The sequence below is a fragment of the Guyanagaster necrorhizus genome, assembly GCF_019112545.1.
Source record: "Guyanagaster necrorhizus MCA 3950 unplaced genomic scaffold BT62scaffold_20, whole genome shotgun sequence".
NCBI lineage: Eukaryota > Fungi > Basidiomycota > Agaricomycetes > Agaricales > Physalacriaceae > Guyanagaster > Guyanagaster necrorhizus.
Window position 1 is genome coordinate 732,973 of NW_025064899.1, and position 20,503 is coordinate 753,475.

Genomic DNA, 20,503 nt, shown 5'->3' on the forward strand with positions numbered 1-20,503 from the left:
ACAGAAGATGAGCATGGATAGCCGCCGCATACCCACCACACCATGAAACATGACCAACCCAGCCGGCACCCAAGACACACTCGCAAAGCACCTCACGGCTTCGACCAACCGCAGAATTGAATTAATCAATTAGCCCACCACGGGGGCGCAAAGTACGATACATGTCCGTTACTCTACTCCACATTACACGCCAAAACACCAGGGGAACTCGGAAGGAAGAGCGGAGGGACCGGAACAAGAGGGAGAAAGGATCCTGAGGACCTGTACCTCCACCGCTCTTAGTAGTTAGCTTACTCTTTGCGGTTAATCAAGTGCTGAAAACAAAACAAAAAAAAAGACAGACGATCCACTCCGTTTCAAAAAAGCTGAACTTTTCAGTGTTCCAGATCGATCAGCGTGAATACAAAATGGTATCACACCCTGAACAATCTGGGCTTTCCTACTACTGAGGACCAGAATAACAGATGGCTGAGAAGTCAAATCTCAGCATACGTAATGCTAGGCACAGCATCCATACAGCGCAGTGATTTTGGTAGCAGCAGAGAGACTAACACAGACGTTCCGTAAGTCAACGAGAAAAGATTGTATATGCTGGCTTTATGAGGGAAACACTTCGCAAGAGAATGAGACCAATCATGATGGAAATTATGCATGTAGAACTAATACATGAATTCCTAACTTCAAGGGCCAACTTGCCAGGTAGTCGCTGAAGTTCCTCATCCCTAGCTCCTGCGGCTTAGCTGCTTCTTGGGGCCTATGGTAGCACACAAAACCTAGGTTTCGATACACCGAGATTAACGTTAATTACCGGTAAGTTACTGGTAAGTTACCTTCTTAGGTTTTAATGAATCATGCCCCAATTATGGAGTGGTTCACTTGTAGTAATCATCACGCATCGCAGCCCCGGCCAGCGCTCATTTATCTCTGTCATCAATGTTCCGTTACCCTCGACCGATACCTGCACCACCTCGAACTCCCTCACGTTTGGAAAGAGCACTGAAATCGGTGTGATCCTCTCCAAGTTCAAAGCCACTGAATCTCGCATTGCCACTATTTTGGTAATGCCTGGTAAAGTGAGTCTTGAAATTGTTTCCCATTCATATTCGAACGGGAGCTGCACACAGGACACATTCGGTAATCGTGATATCCAATATAGAACACGATGAATATCCGGTTGTTTAAGTGTGATTGTCTGGCAAAATTTGTGAGCGCCCATGCATAGATCGCGTCCAAGTATCATGACCGATTTTAGGCTGGGGAGGGACTTTGGCCTCATAAACGGCAGCATATTCTCCAAATTTTGGATGCCCGTAGTGATAGTATGCAGATGTGGAAGTCGTATGTGAGCAGCATGTAAGTACGGACGCGGTGGATTGACTTCACCACAGAAGAACGTCAAATCGGTTATCGATGTATGACGCGAGAGAAACAAAGATAAGTTCTCTGCTGTAAACGAGCATGATCTGAATGCTACTCGTTTAAGGTGAGGGAAGTGTAGCCCAATGACATCATTCCCTTGTTTCTTGAAATCATAGTTATGCTCTAGTGTCAATGATTCAAGGGGTGATGCGCAAGCTGAGCGGACGAGCCAGTCAATGAAGGATGCCGATCCCCGAGAGATGTTCATGGAAGTGAGAGTGGTGAATGGTGGCGGGTTGAATGAGGTGGGAGATTCCCAGTCAGTGCTGTACTTGAAGGACACACATCGTAAACTGACAAGCTGTTCACAGAATGTGTGAAAGCGTCTTGCCCGGTCCTCAATATGCATGCTAGTCCATGCAATATATAGCTCAGTACAGGGTGGGAAGTCAATGTGCAGGCTAGGATGTTGTTTTCGGGGGATACTCCTGTGGTATCGTATGACATCAGCAAGGTCTGCTATGAAACGGAAGGTGAACATCAGGGTCATTGACCGGATGTATGGTTTTTCTATGGAAAGCCCAAGGTAGCGTAAGCCAGAGAAGTCATTAAAAGCACCGTTGGGAAACACCCCGAATGCGCTGTACTTCTTCTGGATTTCATGTGATGGACCAAGCAAGTGATGGATTGCTACAGCATTCAGTCTACGAGAAAGGCATGCGAGAGCTAGCAAGTCCCTCTTATCGACGTGGTCGAATATCATGGATAGGAGTTCATTGGAGAGTGTAGCCAATGTCGACGCCGCCTTGAGCTCTTGCTTCATTCACCTTGTTTGAGCGACCATACTATGTCAAATATTTGAGTAGATACGATTTGGGAACAAGCACTTAAGTACTCGCAATGAGGATACTGATCAGAGGAGACTCTCAGAGTGATGGTGGTTTGGAACAGTGAGGCCTCCTAACCCTCGTGAGACGATGGCCCTTCCAGACTGACCGCTGAAACATCTAATCAATTTGAAACAGCTTTTTTCATGCAGGTCTAAGTTCGGCTCAGTAAGTCATCCCTGGAAGTCTGATACAACCTTTGTCGAAGGATCGCATCTGAAAACATCTCCTCTAGGCTGAGTATGGAAATGGGGGTCATGTAGTGGTGCTAGTGGCTGGGTACAAATCTCCCCTGAGGTAGTGATTATATCATCCATCTGTAAATCATGGGTAATATCCAGTACACTGACAGCTTCGTATCCACCTCCGAAGCTGATGGGAACGCATGAGCATCTTTGGTTTGCAATTGTTGTTGAACCTTTGTGGCTTTGCGCATTTTTCTGTTATATGTTTGGGCATGGGCAAAGCTAGGCATTCTGAGTAATCACGTTGTGGTGAGGCCGGCTTAACGAATACGGATGCAGCGGCCCCTCGACGACTTATTTTTCCATGCCGAGCGAATATTTGGGTGTGGTTGAACATTAAGCGATGGCCTTTAGAAAATATTGGGATCCGTTTTTGGTATCTAGGAGCAGGATTTGCTGTGGGGCGGGAATAACCTCCCGGTTCTGAGGCTTTGTTGGTCCTACTGGTTAGAAAGATGTTCAACGTCATCAACCACTTTCACTGAGCATGTGGAAAGACATCTAGAGGAAAAGAAATGCACACACGATACGATGACCGTCTCAGAACCGTCCATTCTACTGGCTGCAAGACTTGAATGGTCATCAGAAAGAGGCTTGTATGTCGAGATGTTGGAGGACAAAATGATTTTGTCACAAACGAAAAAAAAAAAAAAATTAGCGTAGTCATTGTGTTTTGTCATCAGGATACATGAGAGTTTGTAAAGCTACGATGTGTATTTGGCCACACCCTTGAAGATGTGCAATCAAGAAGTGTGAGAAATTCACTGGAAAAGTCATCCGGGAGAGAAAGGGGAGAAAGCGATCATCTCTCCTGCGCCTGGCGAGCGATGAAGTAACTCGCGTCATTAGGTACAGGTTACGGTCCTGGAGCTGTATGAATGGGAAGATGATGCTTTTCAGTGGCATAAGCTCCCGAAGACATTTCCATACGAATGGCTTCTGCTTTAACAACGGTGTAAGAATAACCTCGTACACGAAGCGATGGTTGACATCCTACGTGTCTGAGAGGAGTTCATCTAGTCATGGAGCCGGAGAGATAGAGAGTGGCTCGCATCATCACTACTCGATGTGGATCCACTAGATAATAGAAACAAAAACTGCACGTTAGAGAGCTCTAACTGAGCATTCCACATCGTAAGCGACGGACGAGACCGCAAAACCAAAAAGCAAGCTCACTTACCTTGACCCCGACATTTGGACATGACCCGCTCCCCCCCAAAATGTCAACCACCATGGCGTAGGAAAGACGTCAATCTGTCCAGTTTTAAAAACCAAATATGCTCAATCTAAAATGCGGGATGTTAGTTGTAGGAGGAGATAGCCGTGCCTTGTTTTCCAACTGTCCGAAAACAAAACAAAGAGAGAGGCGTTCAGGGCTGGCTGGCTATTTGTCATCCACTATCGCCACACAACTTGACATCTTGCTTTCGAGGTTCATGAGACTCCAAGCCACGCCAGTAGAAGATATGGAACTCGACTACATGGGAAAACCCTCGGTGAGCACATCATTTCATCATTGAAAGGAATGTGGGGCTCAATAAGAGCAGGCGAACTATGCTGTGTATGAGCCACTCCATGCGATATCTTTTTATAACATCTTCGACCAGTTGCAGTCCCTCTCGCATCCGAATAGTGTTGCTGATCCCACTCAGGACACTCCCGATAGTTTTATGGCATGGATGGCCTCACATCCAAGTCAGCATTCGGAGAAGTCATACGAGAACACCCCGCACCGTAATGATCCCGTCCGGTTCGATCCCTTTGGTCTGGAAGAGGAGGAGACCGATAACACAGAGGCTCACTGGCAGCGACACAGACTCCGGAGCAAAGATCCCACTGGGTACATCCACCAACAACCAGAGCGTCGGTCGTACAAACATGAACATGTCCCATGCCATGATGTCCCCGGAGAGTTCGAGGCTTGGATAACGTATCTCCTGGAGCGGAAGAGGGTCGATAGCGAAGAGGATTACAGCAAGCCAGTGGCGCTTCCACTCGTGGACATACCCAAAGATCCTGCCGGGTTTGACCGCTGGTTCGACTCCCTTGTGTCGAAGGCCGACAAGATCCTCCATCGCGGCACCATTCGCAATAAACAAACTAATACCATATTCGTAGATACGCCATTGGCTGGCCCATCGAGGTCGACGACGGCGATAATGGGTCATTCGTACCCGCAGCATAACCTCCCATGGCATCCGCCCACACCAGTCATCTATGCTCCTATTCCAGAAGTCCTCGCTACAGTATCCAGCTGGCTTGGTGGAGGGTCGCCCTTCATGCTTGTGCCTCACGCACATGTATCGTAGTCGAGGAAGGGAAGCGTGGTCTGAATATCAGGGCATATCTACAAAGTTCTGTTTTATTTCTTTTCAGAATGAGAACAGCATTCCAAACTCACTTCTAAGACCAAGAAGAACTGAAGGTACATTTGACAGAGCACTGAGCTTGATAATGTCGCTGCTGGCTTCCTCCAGATCGGTGGTTCCTCATCAGTGAGCGGAAGATAACCATTGCGCCATCTGATGGCGATGGCGAGGTGATAGAGGACGCTGCTGCTAGGGGCTGAGCACCAAGACCGGGATGGTGGTGGAAGGAAGGAAAGAAAGACGGAAAGGTAACGGATGGACAATCGTCACGGCATCGTGACAACCTTGTCCGCCCGTCAAACAATAACGCAGTATGATCCCTTCTAACAGAGACCGCCTTTTTCAGCTATCCGTGTACGGGCTTGCACTCGAAGAAGACTGGTAAGGTACCACCCATGCATCTTCTGGGCCTTTCTTGTTGCTTTTTGTAACTGAGCGAAGACACTGTACTGGCCACATTTTGTTCTCTACTGCATCTGAATCTCTGGATTGCCAAGGTAATAGCCATGAGGGATACTCTCCTGTATGTCCCCATTAATCTTATCACATTGCGACACTGACTCACGTTTCCAGATGTTGTAGGTCCTGCGAGGACGTATTCGCCTAATGATTATGATAGCTACACCGTACAGTTACACTGTCCTCATAAAATCAATATGAATGCGCGTCTCTGCTCTCCAACTGCTTCGATTTATATGCATTAACAAGTTCTCACTACGGTTTCATGATGCTAGAGAGGAGTTGGGGGATACTTTTGGCGAGGGACAGATTATTCATACGAAACTAGATTAAGGTAAGATTTCCAGGCTGCTCATTCATGGTGGGTCTAACCATTTTTATCGCAGATTATTGGAGAATGTACAAATTCGTCCCCAAGGTATCATCTGTCCACAGAGCACAATGGTCATCCTGATGGGCTTACAATGATGAGGGAGTTCAGTGTTAGCTGGAGATGGTGCAGACAGCCAGTATGTGACTTGCTTATATCACTTTTATATCGGTGTCTTTGTTTTAACTTGGACAAAAGTCAGTAGCTCAGCTAAATGAAACAAGCTGTCTCATTCTCTTTGTCACAGTAGATATTGCCACTCATATCTATCCATTTTCTCTGGGTTTTTTGCAGGAAAGATATGAGGATACAAAAAAGATGTTCATCATTGTCCATTCCATACAGGCTTGACTGTAAGCATTTCTAAACTCTGGAGCATCAGCTATACCAAATGAGATTTTACAACTGCAAATCATGAAGTGACTACATAGTTATGCTACTTCATCTCCCAGATTCATCTCTCATCCTTCCCAGAGAAGGACTGCAAGACTCCAGAAGTCTACTCATAGGCACCTATCATTTACTCATGACTTACACCTCCTGAGATACAGAAAACCTGTAAAAGCATGAACACAAAAACAAATCTGCAACTCTGCATGTGATAGGTAAGTAACAGTATATCAACCCCCGCCCCCCGTAAAAAAAAACAGCAACTTCACTCTTTTGAGGTTTCGTGCATAACCCTAGGACTAAAATAAAATCTTAATGTATACTCCCAACTGCCCCAGAGAGGCTCGAACTCTCGACCTTCCGATTGACAAATAACAGTCGGACGCTGTGACCAACTCAGCCATGGGGCACACAAGCTATTTTTTTTTAATTAGTCTGAGATTGATAATCATTGATATTCCCCGTCGATCTTTTGTCTTCCACAAGTACACCTCACTGTCCGGCTTTCAGATGAAATTGGTCAAGAAAGAAAACTGACAGAAAGCACTCAAATCGGATTTGACTGCGTAAAAGGGGTTTCAAGAACGCGCTGATACACTTAGTCTACAATACACCGCGCTATGTTAGCAGAGCTGGAAATACGTTCGCCGGTGGAAGGGCCGTTTGAAAGAGGGAGCTGTAATACAATGTCAATTCTTGGGCTTGTCCCCGAGCTTCTCGTGAAATGAGGGCATCCATTCGATTTGGTTGTTGTCGTGGGACGACGGTTAGGGACTGGTGCTGCGGGGACGTCGACGAACCTGGCTTTCCAGACGTTAGGCGTCGAAGGTTTGTGCCGTACTGGCCGAGAGGTTTCTAGTCTGGATGCAATGTCCTCCTTGTACAGTATATAGTTGGTTATACCTCGCCTTCTTCGAGCTCATTCTCGTTTATCCATATCCATTACGGATCCTTTCCGTACGCTTGAGTTTACTCTGAAGCGGGAGTGCAAAGCATCATTCAAACGTATCGTCAGCAATGTCGCTAAACCCTCGTCTTGTCTTGACCGTAATAGTTGTTCACATCACACCGTCGTTGTCCACCAGCATCAATACAAACCCGACAGGATTGGCAACAGCCTCACTGTCGTTCATGCTCCGCATCGTCCTTCCTCACAATATCTGGAAGTTCAGGGTTAAACGTTTTGCAGATAACATGCTGACCCATTCATAAGTTACTCGCACATGCCCACCTACAAACACATAGCAGCAAGTGCTTATGTCTTTCTTTTTCTCATTATAAAACAGCCTCATACTTCTCAAAGCCCTTCACCAACGCGCCCCACCTACCTTCGTGCCACATCAAGATATCTTTCCACTCTTCGCTATCCACACCATATATGATGCGAACCCACAAGAGCCACGCACCAACCGTGAAATCCGCATACGACACAGCATCCCCCATGACATACCTATCCCCCTTCCCATACCATGCATCGATCTTGCCAAAATCCCCCTTCAACCTCGCCCACTCCCTCTTCCTATCCTCACCCTTCGGACTCGCATCCTCCAATTTCCTCCCCCCAAACGTGCTGGCCTCCCTCGTCCTCCTAAAATACTCCTCGCTCACGGGATTCAAGATGAAGTTCGTCTGAATGAGAGCGAACTGCCAAAGAGCATCGAAGTGGGACTCTAACGCCTCATTAAAGGCGTAGTGCAACGCACCAGTACCCACGGGTATGACAGTAGGTGTTTCGGGATAGGTTTTGTCGAGGTACCGAGCAATGGCTGCGGAGTCGGATACGAAGGCGCCGGTGGAGGGATCGTACAGAAGAGGGAGAGTGTAGTAGGGTGTTAGACCGTCAGCTTTGGTGCCGCCGGCCTGGGCGCCGAGCTTTTTGTACAGGCCTTCGATATGGGGATACTCAACCCATTCGGTATGGTATGGGAGGCCTTTATAGTTGAGAACGTATCTGTATGAAGTAGTGAGCGGTGTGTCCTACGCAGGGAAGGGAACGGACCTGGCTTTCCAGATGTTAGGCGACCAAGTGTTGCTAGGAAGAGTCGAGGGGATGTCGTACAGTATGAGAGATTTGGACATTTCGGATGATTGACCTTATCTCAGGGACCGACAGATATACTCCAATGGACTCAAAGACCGTGAGATTGATTATCGAGCATGAGCTCACTATTTCCTGCCACTTGACGTTTTGATACTGTCATGTGGGCGAGCTGACTGATGAGCAACGTTCTAATTCATGAGGAGTACCCTCGGCTCCCCGTTAACGAGAAAGATTTGAAAGCAGAACGTGACTCTCCTCTTACCACCCTTGTCCGAGTCGTGTATGGGAAGGAAATTTCTTCCATCTAACTGGATCGCTTGCCGTGTCAAGTGGTGAGAGACGAGTTTAGAACCGTATTAATTTCCTTGGCGACAAGAGGTGCGGATGGTACTGGTTTTACGCAGATTTCTGTTTTGATCAGCTCCAAGTGGATGCATTACAATTCTTTACGAAAATAGATATGAACATTGAAATTACTCCAACGAAGTCTTCACGTTATCTGCGACAGAGATCTATATTTGATCTCAGTAACAAGATTCCGAAAAGTAAGATGAAGGGAACGTACAGGGTAATGTCATGATTATTCCCTCTAATCCATCAGTGATCATCAGTTTGGAGAAGTATCCGGTAGTGTTATCGATCTTCGCAGGTCAATGACATAAAACTTACCCAGAGACTCCACAGTCGAAGTCGGTTACTCCAGACGTCGAGATGACGGTATTCCCGAGTACATGTCGGACACTCGCTTGTTGCTGGAGGTTGTACTAATGGACATGACAAAGCCGCCCGAGCGCAGATCATTCTGGGAGTTGAGATGACTATGATGGAGGGCAACCTCCGCTGACAGAAGAGGCGATGTTCGAGCCACGTTGGCTCTGAGGTCATCGTCGTCACCATCGCTGTTATCGACCTGAAAAAAGGGGACGCAATTGACTATGGCAACGCGTCGGTAAAGAACAGTAATGGTGTCAAAAGGAGGTCCACACGCTACGATGGGACTCGGGAAGTAAAAACCCCTGCCTCCCATAGCGGTGGGGCCCTTTTGGTAACCTTATCGTTCTGTTTTCGATCCTCCTTGCTGCTTGTCCAAAACCAGGGTATCCAGAACCTTGCACGTTTCAGCGATAATAAGCTTCTGGGTTTCCGCAACGATTTTTTCGAATGAAAAGGAGGCGTCAAGAAATCGGACGCGAAAACTGTCGTGGCATCCTCCTATGCTAGCAGATTAAAGATCTTCGAACGAAGTAATCACGACACCAGACCTCGAGACTCCGGCTGACAATTGGAAGTCGAGAGCTGTTTTAGCTTCATGAGCCTTGAGGCGACATCTCGGTAAGTAGGACTCACCGCATAGACGGTCTTTTCTTACATGGCCATGACTTCTACTCCTCATGTATATCGGCAAGGACAGTCCGATTTTGGCGAGAAGCGGAGCAAATAATCCGCGCACAAGGCCACCGAAATCTGGGCGGTTGTAGGCTGCATGTCGATGAGTGGAGCGATAAAAGAGACGGCCCAGAACGAAAGGGGACGTTAAAACGACTCGCCTAGCACCGCTAATCCCGTTTCATAAACTCGTACCGGCTCAATAATCAGACGTGTGCCAGTGAATATTGACCCATTCGGAGCCAGACAGATTTGTTGCCCGCATTATCATGTAATTTTGAGGCCTCCCAGGTGTAATGGTAACGTATAAGAAATGTTTGGAGAGCCTGAGCAGTAGAAACGTGCTGTGCGACGCGACAAGGCAAAGGACCAAAGGTGGTAAGAGATCAAAGGGTATTCCTTTTTGTTCCCACCATCCCACATCGACGGAACTCTGGTGGGTTATGTTATGATTGGTGTCGTCCGCAACCCGCGCGAAGGAAATCGAGGAGAGAAGGTCGAGTCTGGGTTACATTCCCATTATCAGAGATCATCCTAGCAAGTTGTTGATACCACTGCCAATGGACACCCAGTGATCAAGGTAGAGAAAAAGGTAGTACGGTCATGCTTAGAGGCCATTGGAAAGTTGGATTAACAAGCAGGACCTCTGTCGTATTCTGCCGGCCGAGTTTGATACCCCTTTATGTTGGGATGGACTATATGTATTGAATACAAACCCTCTAGCACCCTCACCGCATTTCCGCTTATCGCTATGCTGTGTGAGGGTGAGTATCTACCTATATTACTTCGTTTGGATCGTCAGCTGCGATAATCTACGGACAAATTACAGTACGTATCTCAACATTCCTTTCGCTGTCATTCCATTCCTGCCACCGCCAGTTCCGAACGTTCAAATCGATCTCTTGCTTTTCTTCTTGTCCGGGGAAAGCATAATCGTCAGTCGTCGTTTCCAAATCGCCGCACCTGTCTGACACCCAAATAATTCTGCCTATGCAGTCGCTCGCGTCCTACTCGATGAGAATAATCGGCGTCGCATTATATCCTGTGTTTTCCGGGGCCATACGCAGCTGGTACCGGCAAACTAAGATTCGATGATTTATCGTTTTCCTGATTATAGATTTCGCCCGCGCGGACCGCGATAAAAATATATATATATATTTCGCCTAGTAACCCGGATCAAAGCTTCGCCGTGTACTTAAATGAGCGAGGAATGCCACTAACACGCAAGGAGAGTCGATGATACCGTGAAGCAAGCATATGATTGGACGGCACAATGCCACTCCCGGGGGTCTGCGCAAGAAAAGTTAGCTCGCCCTTTAGATGTCCCGACAGCTTCGCTTCTATTCATACAAGCTGCGGAATGCGTCCTTTGGTGCAATTTACTTCTAGGCATAAAAAACAGCCTTTTCTCGCTAGTCAGTTTTTTTTTTTTTTTTTTACCCATGACAACCTATCATACTAATAATACCTTTATCAGCAACCCTGGAACGTTTGAAGGCAAACTTTCCACGTATCATATTGCAGAAGGATACGTGTGTCAAGGTGGTGGCTTCCAGGAAAGATTCGCAAACGCAGCCCACAAGCATAGACGGACCCTCATTCTAACATCGTGACGCCGCCGCCGACGCGACAAGCGCTGAAGCTGGCAGGTACGGCCCGGGGTAACATACTCGGACGTCAGTGCGCCCTCCCTGTCTTTTGGGGCTGTCTCGGTACATGGCTCATCCTTATTACGCCCCCGCTGACCGGTTTTCATTCCCGTCTTTGACTTGAAAGGGTTAGCTTTGCGTGCGTGGGTTGCCTTTCAAACGCAAGATTCTCCGCAATGATCTTCAAGCCGGAACTCGTCACCCAGAGTAATGGGGGGGGCCCTTCCTGCCAAGCCAATCAGAGCGACCAACCAATCACGGTCCCCCAAACCCCCATCGGTCAGTATAATTAGCCCTCTTATTCGGATTCGAGTTGGATGGGACATCGGCATTCTCCTTTTACATACGGACCCACTGGAGCCCACTTCTCTGCTTGTGGCTCACTCAGGGGCTATTGGTTTTTCGAGCAAGGAGGAAGAGGAGGAGGAAGAGGAGATGGGGTGACGCCACGCTACGTCAAGCAAAAGAAAGTGGCGCGCGCTTGGAGGCGCGACATCCGGAGATCGTATCTCAGAACAGAACAGCCCCCCCCAACCCAAAGGTCTAGATCGAGCCAAAAAAAAAATGAAAGCAGAAGTTTCAGCGAGGAGTGGATGGGCGCTCTCCCCCTATACGTTCCTCGAAGCGGACAGGTCGGCATTGAGCGAGTGTTCTGTGTACATTATTAGCAAGTAACTGAAGGGAAACAGTGTAGCCCGTGCGGCCGCGCGTTTCTCTCTCAAGATTCGCGCCAATACCCGTCCCTTCCTGTACTTATGAATTTCGCGTGTCGTTGGTTACCGGCCAATTACCGGAGAAGTGGGGTGGGGGGGGGGTTCTTTTCTTTTCGCAGATTTCCCCCTCTGAACTCTGAATCTTCCCTGCAGGATCTCCTCTCTCGAGTGTGTTCCGCTGGTAACCCGTTCAACTTCATGCGTGCGTGGGGTCTAGACTCGGAAATTTAATGTATCCTTACTGTGGCGTTCCCAAAAATTCAAACTTTCCAACCTTTCGTGTGTGTTTGGTTACCGGCTGTTGCTTCTCTCCTCCCCGGTCCAAGATCTCGTGGAGAAGCGGCAACCAACCATGTATCCTTCTCCCATCCAAGATCCCGTGGCGACGAACTAGCCGTTTCTCGAAGACCTTATACGCCACGACGACTTCCACTTGACGGCGTTATTCACAGCAAAGCCCGAAGCAGCAGACGTTAGGCTTAGTCTTAGTTATTCAGACACAGCTATTGTGGCGGTCTGAGAGAGAGAGAGAGAGAGTACATACGAGGTCTATCAGCGGCGCGGAACGTTCTCTACCTGACGTATATGTATATGCGTTGCCTTCCTTCGCGTTGGTTGTCCCAAATTTTGCTCGCGTGCGTCTTGGTTACCGATACCTAGGCACGCACACTCGCCACCTTCGGGGTATGACAACGCCGAGAGAGAGAAAGAGGAACGCGTCCAGATTCCTAGGATCTCGAGTTCAGGTCCAGGCCAGGACGAAGGGTGGTAGGTAGGTAGGTAGTATGCGCCACTTGCTACGCAATGGTCTCTACCCGAGACGGAGTGGCCTTCCTCTTGGTTGAGTTAATTCCTTCGTCCCACCCACACACGTTCATTGGCCATTGGCTGTTCGACGATTTTGGTTACCGGGGTCGGGTCGGGTCGGGTCATTCCAGATCCCGCACAGATTCCTGAGAGCCAGCGTCTCAGTTCCGGAAAAAAAACCAAGTCCATCAATCGGTTCCAGATCCCCACATCCTTGCGCCCCTCCCAGGTTCTAGGTTGAGTTGAGACCCCAACCGATGACGGAAGGGAGGAGGAGGGGGGGCATCAGCCAGCCACTTCTCTACGACAAACTGACAAACGAATGGATACTTTCGACTTTTTCTTTCTTTTTTTTTTTTTTTCCCTCTTCCTCTGAGTTGCCGACGAGAGTAGTAATCCTTCCACCGTTTTGGTTACCGGTCATTTCCAGATTCCGAAGATTTCTCTCACCCAGGCCCAACCCAAAACGTATTGGGGTTCCAGATTCCCTAGGTTACCGGAACTTGTATGTGGGTTTGGAGGGGGGAGGGAACGGAGATTCCCCTTTGTCCGCTGGATCTCCCCCCCAGGCCCCCTCCCCCAAGATCCGAATCCCTCCCATTGGCTAAAAGACCTCATTCTCATTGGGTGGTGCCTGGAGGAGCGTGATGGTGGCGACGGTAGCGCTTCCGGGGGGGGGGGGGGGTGGTTCTGAGAACGGAGCTCCATGTATATATCATAAAGCAGTCTCGACTCGCGCCCCCCCATCTTGTGATGGTAAGATGGTTAGGTTTTCGCATCGCCATCGCCATCTTCTAGCCTACCCGCTCATCCAGTCTCGAACGTGACGAGCCGAGACCAGCTGCTGTTCATGTTTCACGTTCACGTAGGTGCCACCACGGTTGAGTTGATTACACCCGCGCCTGCCCCCATGGTTGAATGTTAAAAGCCCCGATGACGCTTCCCCCCCCCCCACCCCCCCGGTCCCCCTGAGGTGGATCCGTCTGAGAAGTACCGTCGTCATCATCTAGGCCTGGGCGCCCCAATCAGATTCTGTTCTGTTGTTCTGTCTTCCGTGTTCTGTGTTCAAGATTCCAGACTTGTGGACTTCGGGAGATAGAGAGATCTGAGACGTAAGCCTAAGCCAATGGAGAAAAGGGACTCTGCCGAGGGCTCCGGGAATGAAGAGAAAACACACGCGCCGAGAGGAGTAGGGTGGGGAGGGGGGGGAAATAAAATAAAATAAAATGAGGCGATACAACTTTTGCGAAATGAAACTAGACCATGCCCAGTGTGGTGGACTCGACCTCGACCTCGGCGTGTGTGTGCGTGTGCGTGTGTGTTTTTTTTTTCTTTTCTCAACAGCTCGCAAATGATAGGCAAATCATCCGTCTACAGAAAAAAAATTTTTTCACTCAAAGCAAGAGTAGTTAGTGTCTCGCAGCCAATAACGGCGGACGTCGGTGAAAAAAAGAAAAAAAAGGATAGCCAAAAACCAAATTTAAATTTCTAGGCTAGCTTAGTCGAGCAGCATGGCAGATGACGTGCAGACTCGGCTGAAAATGAAATAATGCAACCCTGGCATAGGACCCGTCTGCAGAGAATTACATCCGGTGGGACGTACAAACCTACGCGGGGAGGAGGGGGGGGAAGCTTCACAAAAGGCACATTGCAACCAATAGAGACGGGGCTTGAAAGTGTGAGAGATCCGACAACTCGAATAAGCATAAGCATAAGCATAGGACCCGCGTTCACACCCAAAAGTGCGAGAGTACATATCCAAGCAAACGATACGGACCAGCCTCGAAAGCACAAGTCACAGAGAAAAAAATGCAATAGTATTGATATCGTTGATAATGCATGCATAATAGTACAATGGTTGATGCGAGGATGAAGGATGCCGGGAAAAAAAAAACGAAAACACAGACCAGCACCAGCCCAGTACTACTCATCAACATCCATCCCATCCAACCCCAAGTCCTCCCCGCCCTCAACAACAGCCCTCTTATACAACTCCTCCCTAACCCTCCCATCCCTCTCCAAATTCCCCAGCGTAACCAACGCCTCCACCAACATCTTCCTCAACTCCGCATCCTCCCCCACCTCCCCACACGCACCAACAACCTTCGCCCTCTCAAAAAACCCCACCGCCCTCCCCAACCCCTCCCTCGCCTCCTCCGCCTCCTCGCTCCTCAGCACATCCACGTCCCCCGCACCCACCCGATCCTCAATCTCGTCCGCTCGCGCACTCCCCACGATCAACCAACACTGCCCCCGCGCACGCGTGATCGGTCCCCGCCATGCGTCCATATCAGCCTCCATTTTCATCTGGTTGAACACGCTGTCCGCCCACGACGCCCAGTACTGCCGCTCGTCCGGCCGCGGGAGCTTCTCAGCGAGGAGCAGAACCTCTGAAGCGATCGTATACAGCTCTTTAGCACGGCTGAATGCCTCGGGGAATGTTTTATGCGGAGCCTGTGCAGGCTGTGGCTGGGGTTGGGCCTGGTGCTGGTTATGGTGCTGATGCTGATGCTGATGCTGATGCTGATGCTGATGTTGGCAAGGCTTCGTCGCAGCCGCAGCACTACAGCACGTCGAAAGCGGCGTCGTCAATCCCTCCACCCCTCCGGCACTCCCACCGCCACCACCCACCGCCTTGACAATATACGGAGCAGCAGGCCCCACATGCTGCGGATGCGGCATATGGAAGATCCCCCGCGAAAACTGATCCATCGCCAACACCATCAAATCATTCGGGCTCGCACTCCCCAGCGTCATCCGCCTCGTCACCGGCGGCCTCCTCGCCGCGATGGCGGAGAACGGGCTCTCAGGCGGCCACACGGGCTCGTCGTCGTCGACGAACCCGCCGCCGCCCACCACCCCGCCAGAGATCGCCTCGTCCGCTATACACACAAGCGTCCGCCCCCACACGATAGCCATGCGCCAGTCTTCCGGGGCGTCGCACCCCGTGCCGTTCACCCGCGAGGGGAGGTTCTCCCCAGTCTCGAAGACGTCAAGCGCTGCGAGCCAGTACGGCGTCGGCAGACTCGGCTCTCCCGGCAGGGCCAGCGTCCCGTCTTGCGCTATGAGGTTGCCAAAGAGGAACAGTGCCGTGCCTAGGATGGCATGGAAGGCTGTCGGTAGTTCGACGCATTTACTTTTTTTTTTAAAAAAAAAAAAAAAGAAATTAGAACAAGGGGGGAACCAAAAGACAGGAGGGAGGGGGGAAAAAAGAGCGCACCATTTCCTCACTGTCGACTTTTCAATATTCCAATCCCTCTCCTTCTCTTTCTCCTTCTTCTCCTTCTCGACCCCCTCTGTCTTCGGCGCCGAGAAAAGGACCGACGGGTCCTGGTAAAAGATCAAAAACCTATGGCACTCATGCACGACTCCCCTCAGCAGGGGCAGCGCCTCAGCAGGGGTCCCTCCCTCATACTGCTCCGCCGCTTTAGCAAACAAATCCTTCAAGTCCATCCAATCCTCAAAATCACACGTCTTGCGGGCCTCAGTCTGCGCCCCCACGAACGCCGTCGACGTCGTATCCATAATCCGCGTACGTTTCGTCCAGCCGCTTTCTCTCGCCGGTTGTAGGGTGTTACTAGGTTCAGGTGAAAGCGATCTCGTAGAGGACGAAGGGGACGGAAAGGAGGTGGAAGAAGAACAAGACGCCCAGTCGTACTGGTGGTCGGTATCAGAGGAGTCGTCCGCAGGGGATAGTTTCCTATCAGGGACAAGGCAACGTGGCGCGGTTACACGGGCCTTCCATAACCCTTTTGGGCGGGGACGTTTCTTCGTCGTCGTGGTTATCATCTCTGGTCGGGAGGGATGGGTATGTAGGGAAGGAGGGAGGGTAGGGAGGGAGGATGGGTTACTTGTCTGACACCCTCACGGAAAAAAAGGGCCTTTTTATTCGAGCCGCTCAGGATGTGCATTCCAATCCTGGCCCAGACTGGATGCCTAGATTCACCCCGATCACTTTGATTTCATTGGCTCGGCAGTTGCCTGTCCCCCCCCCATCCCATCCCATCGAGACCCCCCCCCGTCCGCGCCCACCCCCCCTCTCCCCCTTCATCACGGCGGAGTGGACAGCCCCGGCTATCAGGTCTGGCCAGTTGCAAGGTTCCAGGCAATCTCGTTCTTTCTCTCTAAGGCTGGATCCAATCACCCATCACCACCCTCCACCAATGACAAGAGAATGTCGTTCCCCCATTCTGACGGGTCGCCCGGACGAATCACAGCACGGGAAGTGCCCTCCCCTCATTGGCCCTTCCAAAAATAACCCCCTCCCCCCTCCTCATTGGTCGTTGGCAGCGGCCAGTAACCAGAGTCCAGACTTTGTTCGCTCGGAACAAATATAACAAATTATCATATTTTATTAGTTTATTACCAACCCCGCCTCCTCCCACCCTTACCCCACTTGTCAGCCAAGAACCCAGTCATGTACTCGTACACCTCCCTCTTCGCGCCCCGTCTACTAATCGAATGGTCGCTATCCGTAAACATCCTGAACCACACCCCCCGCACCTCCCCATCCGTGAACATATCCAACAGTCTAGCCGAATTCCCAAAATGTACGTTATCATCCGCACTCCCGTGCGCGAGGAGATAATCGACGCCGTGCCAGCCCGTCACGTTCGATATCTCACTCGCAGCATACCCAGCCGGGTTGAGCGCAGGGAGGTTCATATACCGTTCCGTGTAAATAGAGTCTATCAACGAGTTATCAGAAATAGACAATGATAATGATGATAAACGGACATACCATACAACCGCCAACTCGTAACAGGCTGCCCAGCCAATCATCAGCACCAACCAATCAAATCCCAAAAAAAAAAAAATCTCACAGCAACAGACATAGCCAATGAATGCACCCCCGCATTCGCTTCCACAACTTTCGCACTGACAAAACCCCCATATGACTAACAGAATCAACCACCAATCAAATATCGAAGCAACCCAAGATCAACTCACCCATCCCCAAATACCAATCCTCCTCGGATCAACATACTCCTTCGCTGCCCACAGCCTAGCAGCACCGACCTGATCGCGCGTCTCCAGCTCCCCAAGCCGTCCTTTCACAACACCCCTCAAGCCCCGCCCCCGAGCCCCCGTACCCCGCCCATCCACCAGCACGACCACATACCCCATCCCACACGCCAGATACTCGTCCCACCCTCCCCTCTCCCACTTGACGTCCACCAGCTGGCTATTCGGGCCCCCATAGACACGAAAGAGCACTGCATGCTTTGTACGGCCCGAATCGTCCATATGCGGGGGCCTGATCTCCTTGGCGTTCATCACGACACCGTCCACCTCAATAGTGGAATAGATTATCGTCGGCGACTCATACTCGAGCGAGACGTTCCCCAGTCGCTCGTTGGTCTCCAACACGTACGAGTTTGCTGGGTTCCCAGCATTGACGACGCGCTGCCACGGGACGTCCGGCCCGCGATAGCTTAGCAGATACCAGCCCGCCCCAGGAGAGAAATCCGCCGAGTAATATCCAAGGGCGGTGGTATCCGTAAGAGCCTGCACGGCACCTCCATGCAAACCAACAGCATACAAATGCCTCTCGACACTGGACGGAGCGGCCGCCTCGAAATAAACCAAGCCCTTGTTCAAATCCACACCCTTGATCCCACTGGTGACCTCCCACTCCCCGCCAGTCAACCACACCGGCTCGGTCGCATTCGCCGGGCTAAACAGCGCAACATGGTTCCACCCGTCGCTCGTGGGGACAATATCCAAATACCCATCCGCAAGCGAAAAGACCGTCTGGCCAGGCTCGATCCATCCCTCGTCCCCCTCCTCGCCCTCCCTCCCGAGCCTCCGAACGACCGTCCCCTCCGTCCCCTTCGCCAAATCAAAATACAGGACCCTCCCCTCATCCGCATTCCGATTAACGACCCTCACCAACAACTCCTCCCTCTCCCCCACCCACTTGACCTCCTGCACCACGCCCCCTCCCTCCCCGACATCCAGCTGCACCGCCTCCCCCCGCTCAACATCCCACACCCACACCCCGACCGTCGGATTCGCATACCCCGGCTTCGGATACCGCATCCTCACCTCGCCAGGGTACGGCACGACCTCCTTCCCATCCATATACACCGGGAACTTGTACACCGGCACCTCCGTCTCGTCGAAACTCAAGTACGCCAGCTTCCGCGCCGGCGCGGGGGACCACCACAGCGCATGGTTGCCCCCGAACACCTCCTCCTCGTACACCCAATCCGGGACGCCGTTGAAGACCGTCGTGGACCCCGTGCGCGTGACTCGCACGACGGACGACGGGTCCGACGGCACGGGGAGGACGTACAGGTCGTTGGACTCGACGTACGCGATGGCGTGTCCTGTCGGTGCCCATGTCGCGTATGCCATCGGTCCACTCCCGATTCGCCATGTGGATTTTTCAGATATAGAGTGTACGTAGTACGTTCCGAAACTTGACCAGCGCCATTGCTAGCTAGGCGTTAGCGTACGATGATTAGTAATAGAACAAGCTCTGCGCACCTTGCGATAATCAGCCTTGAGTAAAAGATACTGCATATCCGGGGAGAGCCTCCAATCCCAAAACCACAGCGTCGCACCCTGCCCATCCCTAACGTCCTCCAACCTCACCAGCGCCCTCGTCTCATTCCTCCCCAAATCCACGAGCCTGATCTCCCCATCCTCCACGACGCTGAACACGCCGTCGCCCGCTTCCCCAACCCACGCAACCCTCCTCTCCTCCGCCCAGAACGTCCCATTAAACACATGCTCCATCGTCACCTTCCTCACGCCCGGCAGGCGATACACGCTCCCCACATACGTATGCGCCGCTATCACCCCTATGACCGTCGCTAGGCTCACCAGCACCCCCAGCGTCGTAACGAGGAACTTGAGCGACGCCGAGCTTCGCTTCCTCTACCCACCAATTGTAGCACACCACACAAACCAGCATAAACAAAAGACGTACTTTGGAAGTGATGCTTCTCCCCAGATCCTTTTCCACATCCACATCCACATCCTCTTCCTCTTCCTCTTCCTCTTCGTCCTCAGAACTAGGAACATCAAACGGTCCAGAATCATAATATATCGGCGGTTTCACAGAACGCGTAGTAGCAACAGACTCTGCAAGCGTAACCGCATCTTCCTCATCTTCGTCTTGTCCCAGTCGTTCGTAGCTGGTCATCGCCAGCGTCCAAGTTACAATTACTACAATCGGAGTTTGAATTCGCTACCCAGCCATGGCGTGGCTGTGCATCTAAATTAGGTAAGGTACTTCTTTACCAAATGCCATGGCGAAACCGGCCCCAAACGCAAACTGGGATCCCCTCCTGCTCATATCCCAGATCGTGTCGATGCAGACGCTCCACTACCTCACGCTCTCCCTCTTCACCCCGCCCCTCCTCACGCTCTTCGCGGACCCCCAGGCGCTCGAGTACACCGGCGGGCCCTCCAACGTCGGCATGATCATGGACTGGCGCGAGATGTCCGACCCGACGCGCGGGTGGGTCGTCGCGTTCTGTTGGGTCTTTGCGTGTTGCTTCGAGTGCGTCTCCCCCCCCCACCAACTCCGCCTCGTTTGATTATTTGATTAACCAACACACGTCTTCGCAGCATCCCCTACCTGACCCTCCTCATCCGCCGCCCCCGGCTCATCCTCGACTTTTCCCTCACGCTCCTCTTCAACCATCTCGTCCTTACGACGTACTATGCGGGCCGCGTCCCTGCGTCGGGCTTCTGGTGGGGGGTCGTCGGGGTGGGCACGCTTGGGATGGTCGTCGGTGCGGAGCAGGCTTGTGTGCGGAGGGAGATGCGGGAGGGGTTGGAGGTGCAGGAGGGGCGAGGGCGAGGGGAGGGAGGG

At 51.2% G+C, this 20,503-nt stretch overlaps 8 protein-coding genes and 1 non-coding gene across 9 annotated transcripts in view; 2 read left to right on the plus strand and 7 right to left on the minus strand.

The window, feature by feature from the left end:
• Positions 1-851: 851 nt before the first annotated feature.
• BT62DRAFT_995732 (uncharacterized protein) lies at positions 852-1,912 on the plus strand (the record flags this gene model as incomplete). The annotated part of the gene is made up of 5 exons (XM_043190539.1): positions 852-1,073; positions 1,157-1,204; positions 1,253-1,353; positions 1,562-1,678; positions 1,795-1,912. The coding sequence occupies 5 exons, from the start codon at positions 852-854 to the stop codon at positions 1,910-1,912; spliced, it is 606 nt and encodes a 201-aa protein (XP_043037476.1).
• Positions 1,913-3,847: 1,935 nt separating this feature from the next.
• BT62DRAFT_306763 (uncharacterized protein) lies at positions 3,848-5,138 on the minus strand. Its single transcript, XM_043180453.1, has 4 exons — positions 4,893-5,138; positions 4,225-4,838; positions 4,045-4,175; positions 3,848-3,968 (listed from the first exon to the last, which is right to left on the minus strand). The coding sequence occupies exons 2-3, from the start codon at positions 4,789-4,791 to the stop codon at positions 4,140-4,142; spliced, it is 603 nt and encodes a 200-aa protein (XP_043037477.1). The 5' UTR covers positions 4,792-4,838; positions 4,893-5,138; the 3' UTR covers positions 3,848-3,968; positions 4,045-4,139.
• Positions 5,139-6,408: 1,270 nt separating this feature from the next.
• Positions 6,409-6,489, minus strand: BT62DRAFT_t135. Its single transcript has one exon. It is a non-coding gene; the product is annotated as a tRNA-Asn (tRNA).
• Positions 6,490-7,279: 790 nt separating this feature from the next.
• On the minus strand, positions 7,280-8,331 carry BT62DRAFT_971785 (uncharacterized protein). The gene is made up of 2 exons (XM_043189040.1): positions 8,079-8,331; positions 7,280-8,030 (listed from the first exon to the last, which is right to left on the minus strand). The coding sequence occupies exons 1-2, from the start codon at positions 8,156-8,158 to the stop codon at positions 7,355-7,357; spliced, it is 756 nt and encodes a 251-aa protein (XP_043037478.1). The 5' UTR covers positions 8,159-8,331; the 3' UTR covers positions 7,280-7,354.
• Positions 8,332-8,814: 483 nt separating this feature from the next.
• Positions 8,815-10,899, minus strand: BT62DRAFT_1008665 (uncharacterized protein; the record flags this gene model as incomplete). Its single annotated transcript, XM_043177469.1, has 10 exons — positions 8,815-9,159; positions 9,214-9,316; positions 9,362-9,416; positions 9,468-9,667; positions 9,719-10,009; positions 10,223-10,278; positions 10,334-10,513; positions 10,570-10,587; positions 10,641-10,669; positions 10,728-10,899. 10 exons carry the CDS (start codon positions 10,897-10,899, stop codon positions 8,815-8,817), a joined length of 1,449 nt encoding a protein of 482 aa, XP_043037479.1.
• Positions 10,900-12,088: 1,189 nt separating this feature from the next.
• BT62DRAFT_995735 (uncharacterized protein) lies at positions 12,089-13,346 on the minus strand. The gene is made up of 4 exons (XM_043190540.1): positions 13,006-13,346; positions 12,741-12,821; positions 12,537-12,704; positions 12,089-12,300 (listed from the first exon to the last, which is right to left on the minus strand). The coding sequence occupies exons 1-4, from the start codon at positions 13,097-13,099 to the stop codon at positions 12,107-12,109; spliced, it is 537 nt and encodes a 178-aa protein (XP_043037480.1). The 5' UTR covers positions 13,100-13,346; the 3' UTR covers positions 12,089-12,106.
• A 1,252-nt stretch (positions 13,347-14,598) lies between these two features.
• Positions 14,599-16,464, minus strand: BT62DRAFT_921613 (uncharacterized protein; the record flags this gene model as incomplete). Its single annotated transcript, XM_043184328.1, has 2 exons — positions 14,599-15,811; positions 15,896-16,464. The coding sequence occupies 2 exons, from the start codon at positions 16,462-16,464 to the stop codon at positions 14,599-14,601; spliced, it is 1,782 nt and encodes a 593-aa protein (XP_043037481.1).
• Positions 16,465-17,037: 573 nt separating this feature from the next.
• BT62DRAFT_901642 (uncharacterized protein) lies at positions 17,038-19,828 on the minus strand (the record flags this gene model as incomplete). The annotated part of the gene is made up of 6 exons (XM_043183468.1): positions 17,038-17,363; positions 17,417-17,441; positions 17,499-17,573; positions 17,626-19,116; positions 19,168-19,560; positions 19,586-19,828. The coding sequence occupies 6 exons, from the start codon at positions 19,826-19,828 to the stop codon at positions 17,038-17,040; spliced, it is 2,553 nt and encodes an 850-aa protein (XP_043037482.1).
• Positions 19,829-19,934: 106 nt separating this feature from the next.
• BT62DRAFT_981884 (uncharacterized protein) overlaps positions 19,935-20,503 on the plus strand; it is a gene marked incomplete at both ends in the record, with an annotated part of 1,295 nt that continues 726 nt past the window's right edge. The window contains 2 exons of the mRNA XM_043189641.1: positions 19,935-20,188; positions 20,257-20,470. Coding sequence (XP_043037483.1) covers positions 19,935-20,188; positions 20,257-20,470 — 468 coding nt within the window. The remainder of the gene's footprint in view (positions 20,189-20,256; positions 20,471-20,503) is intronic.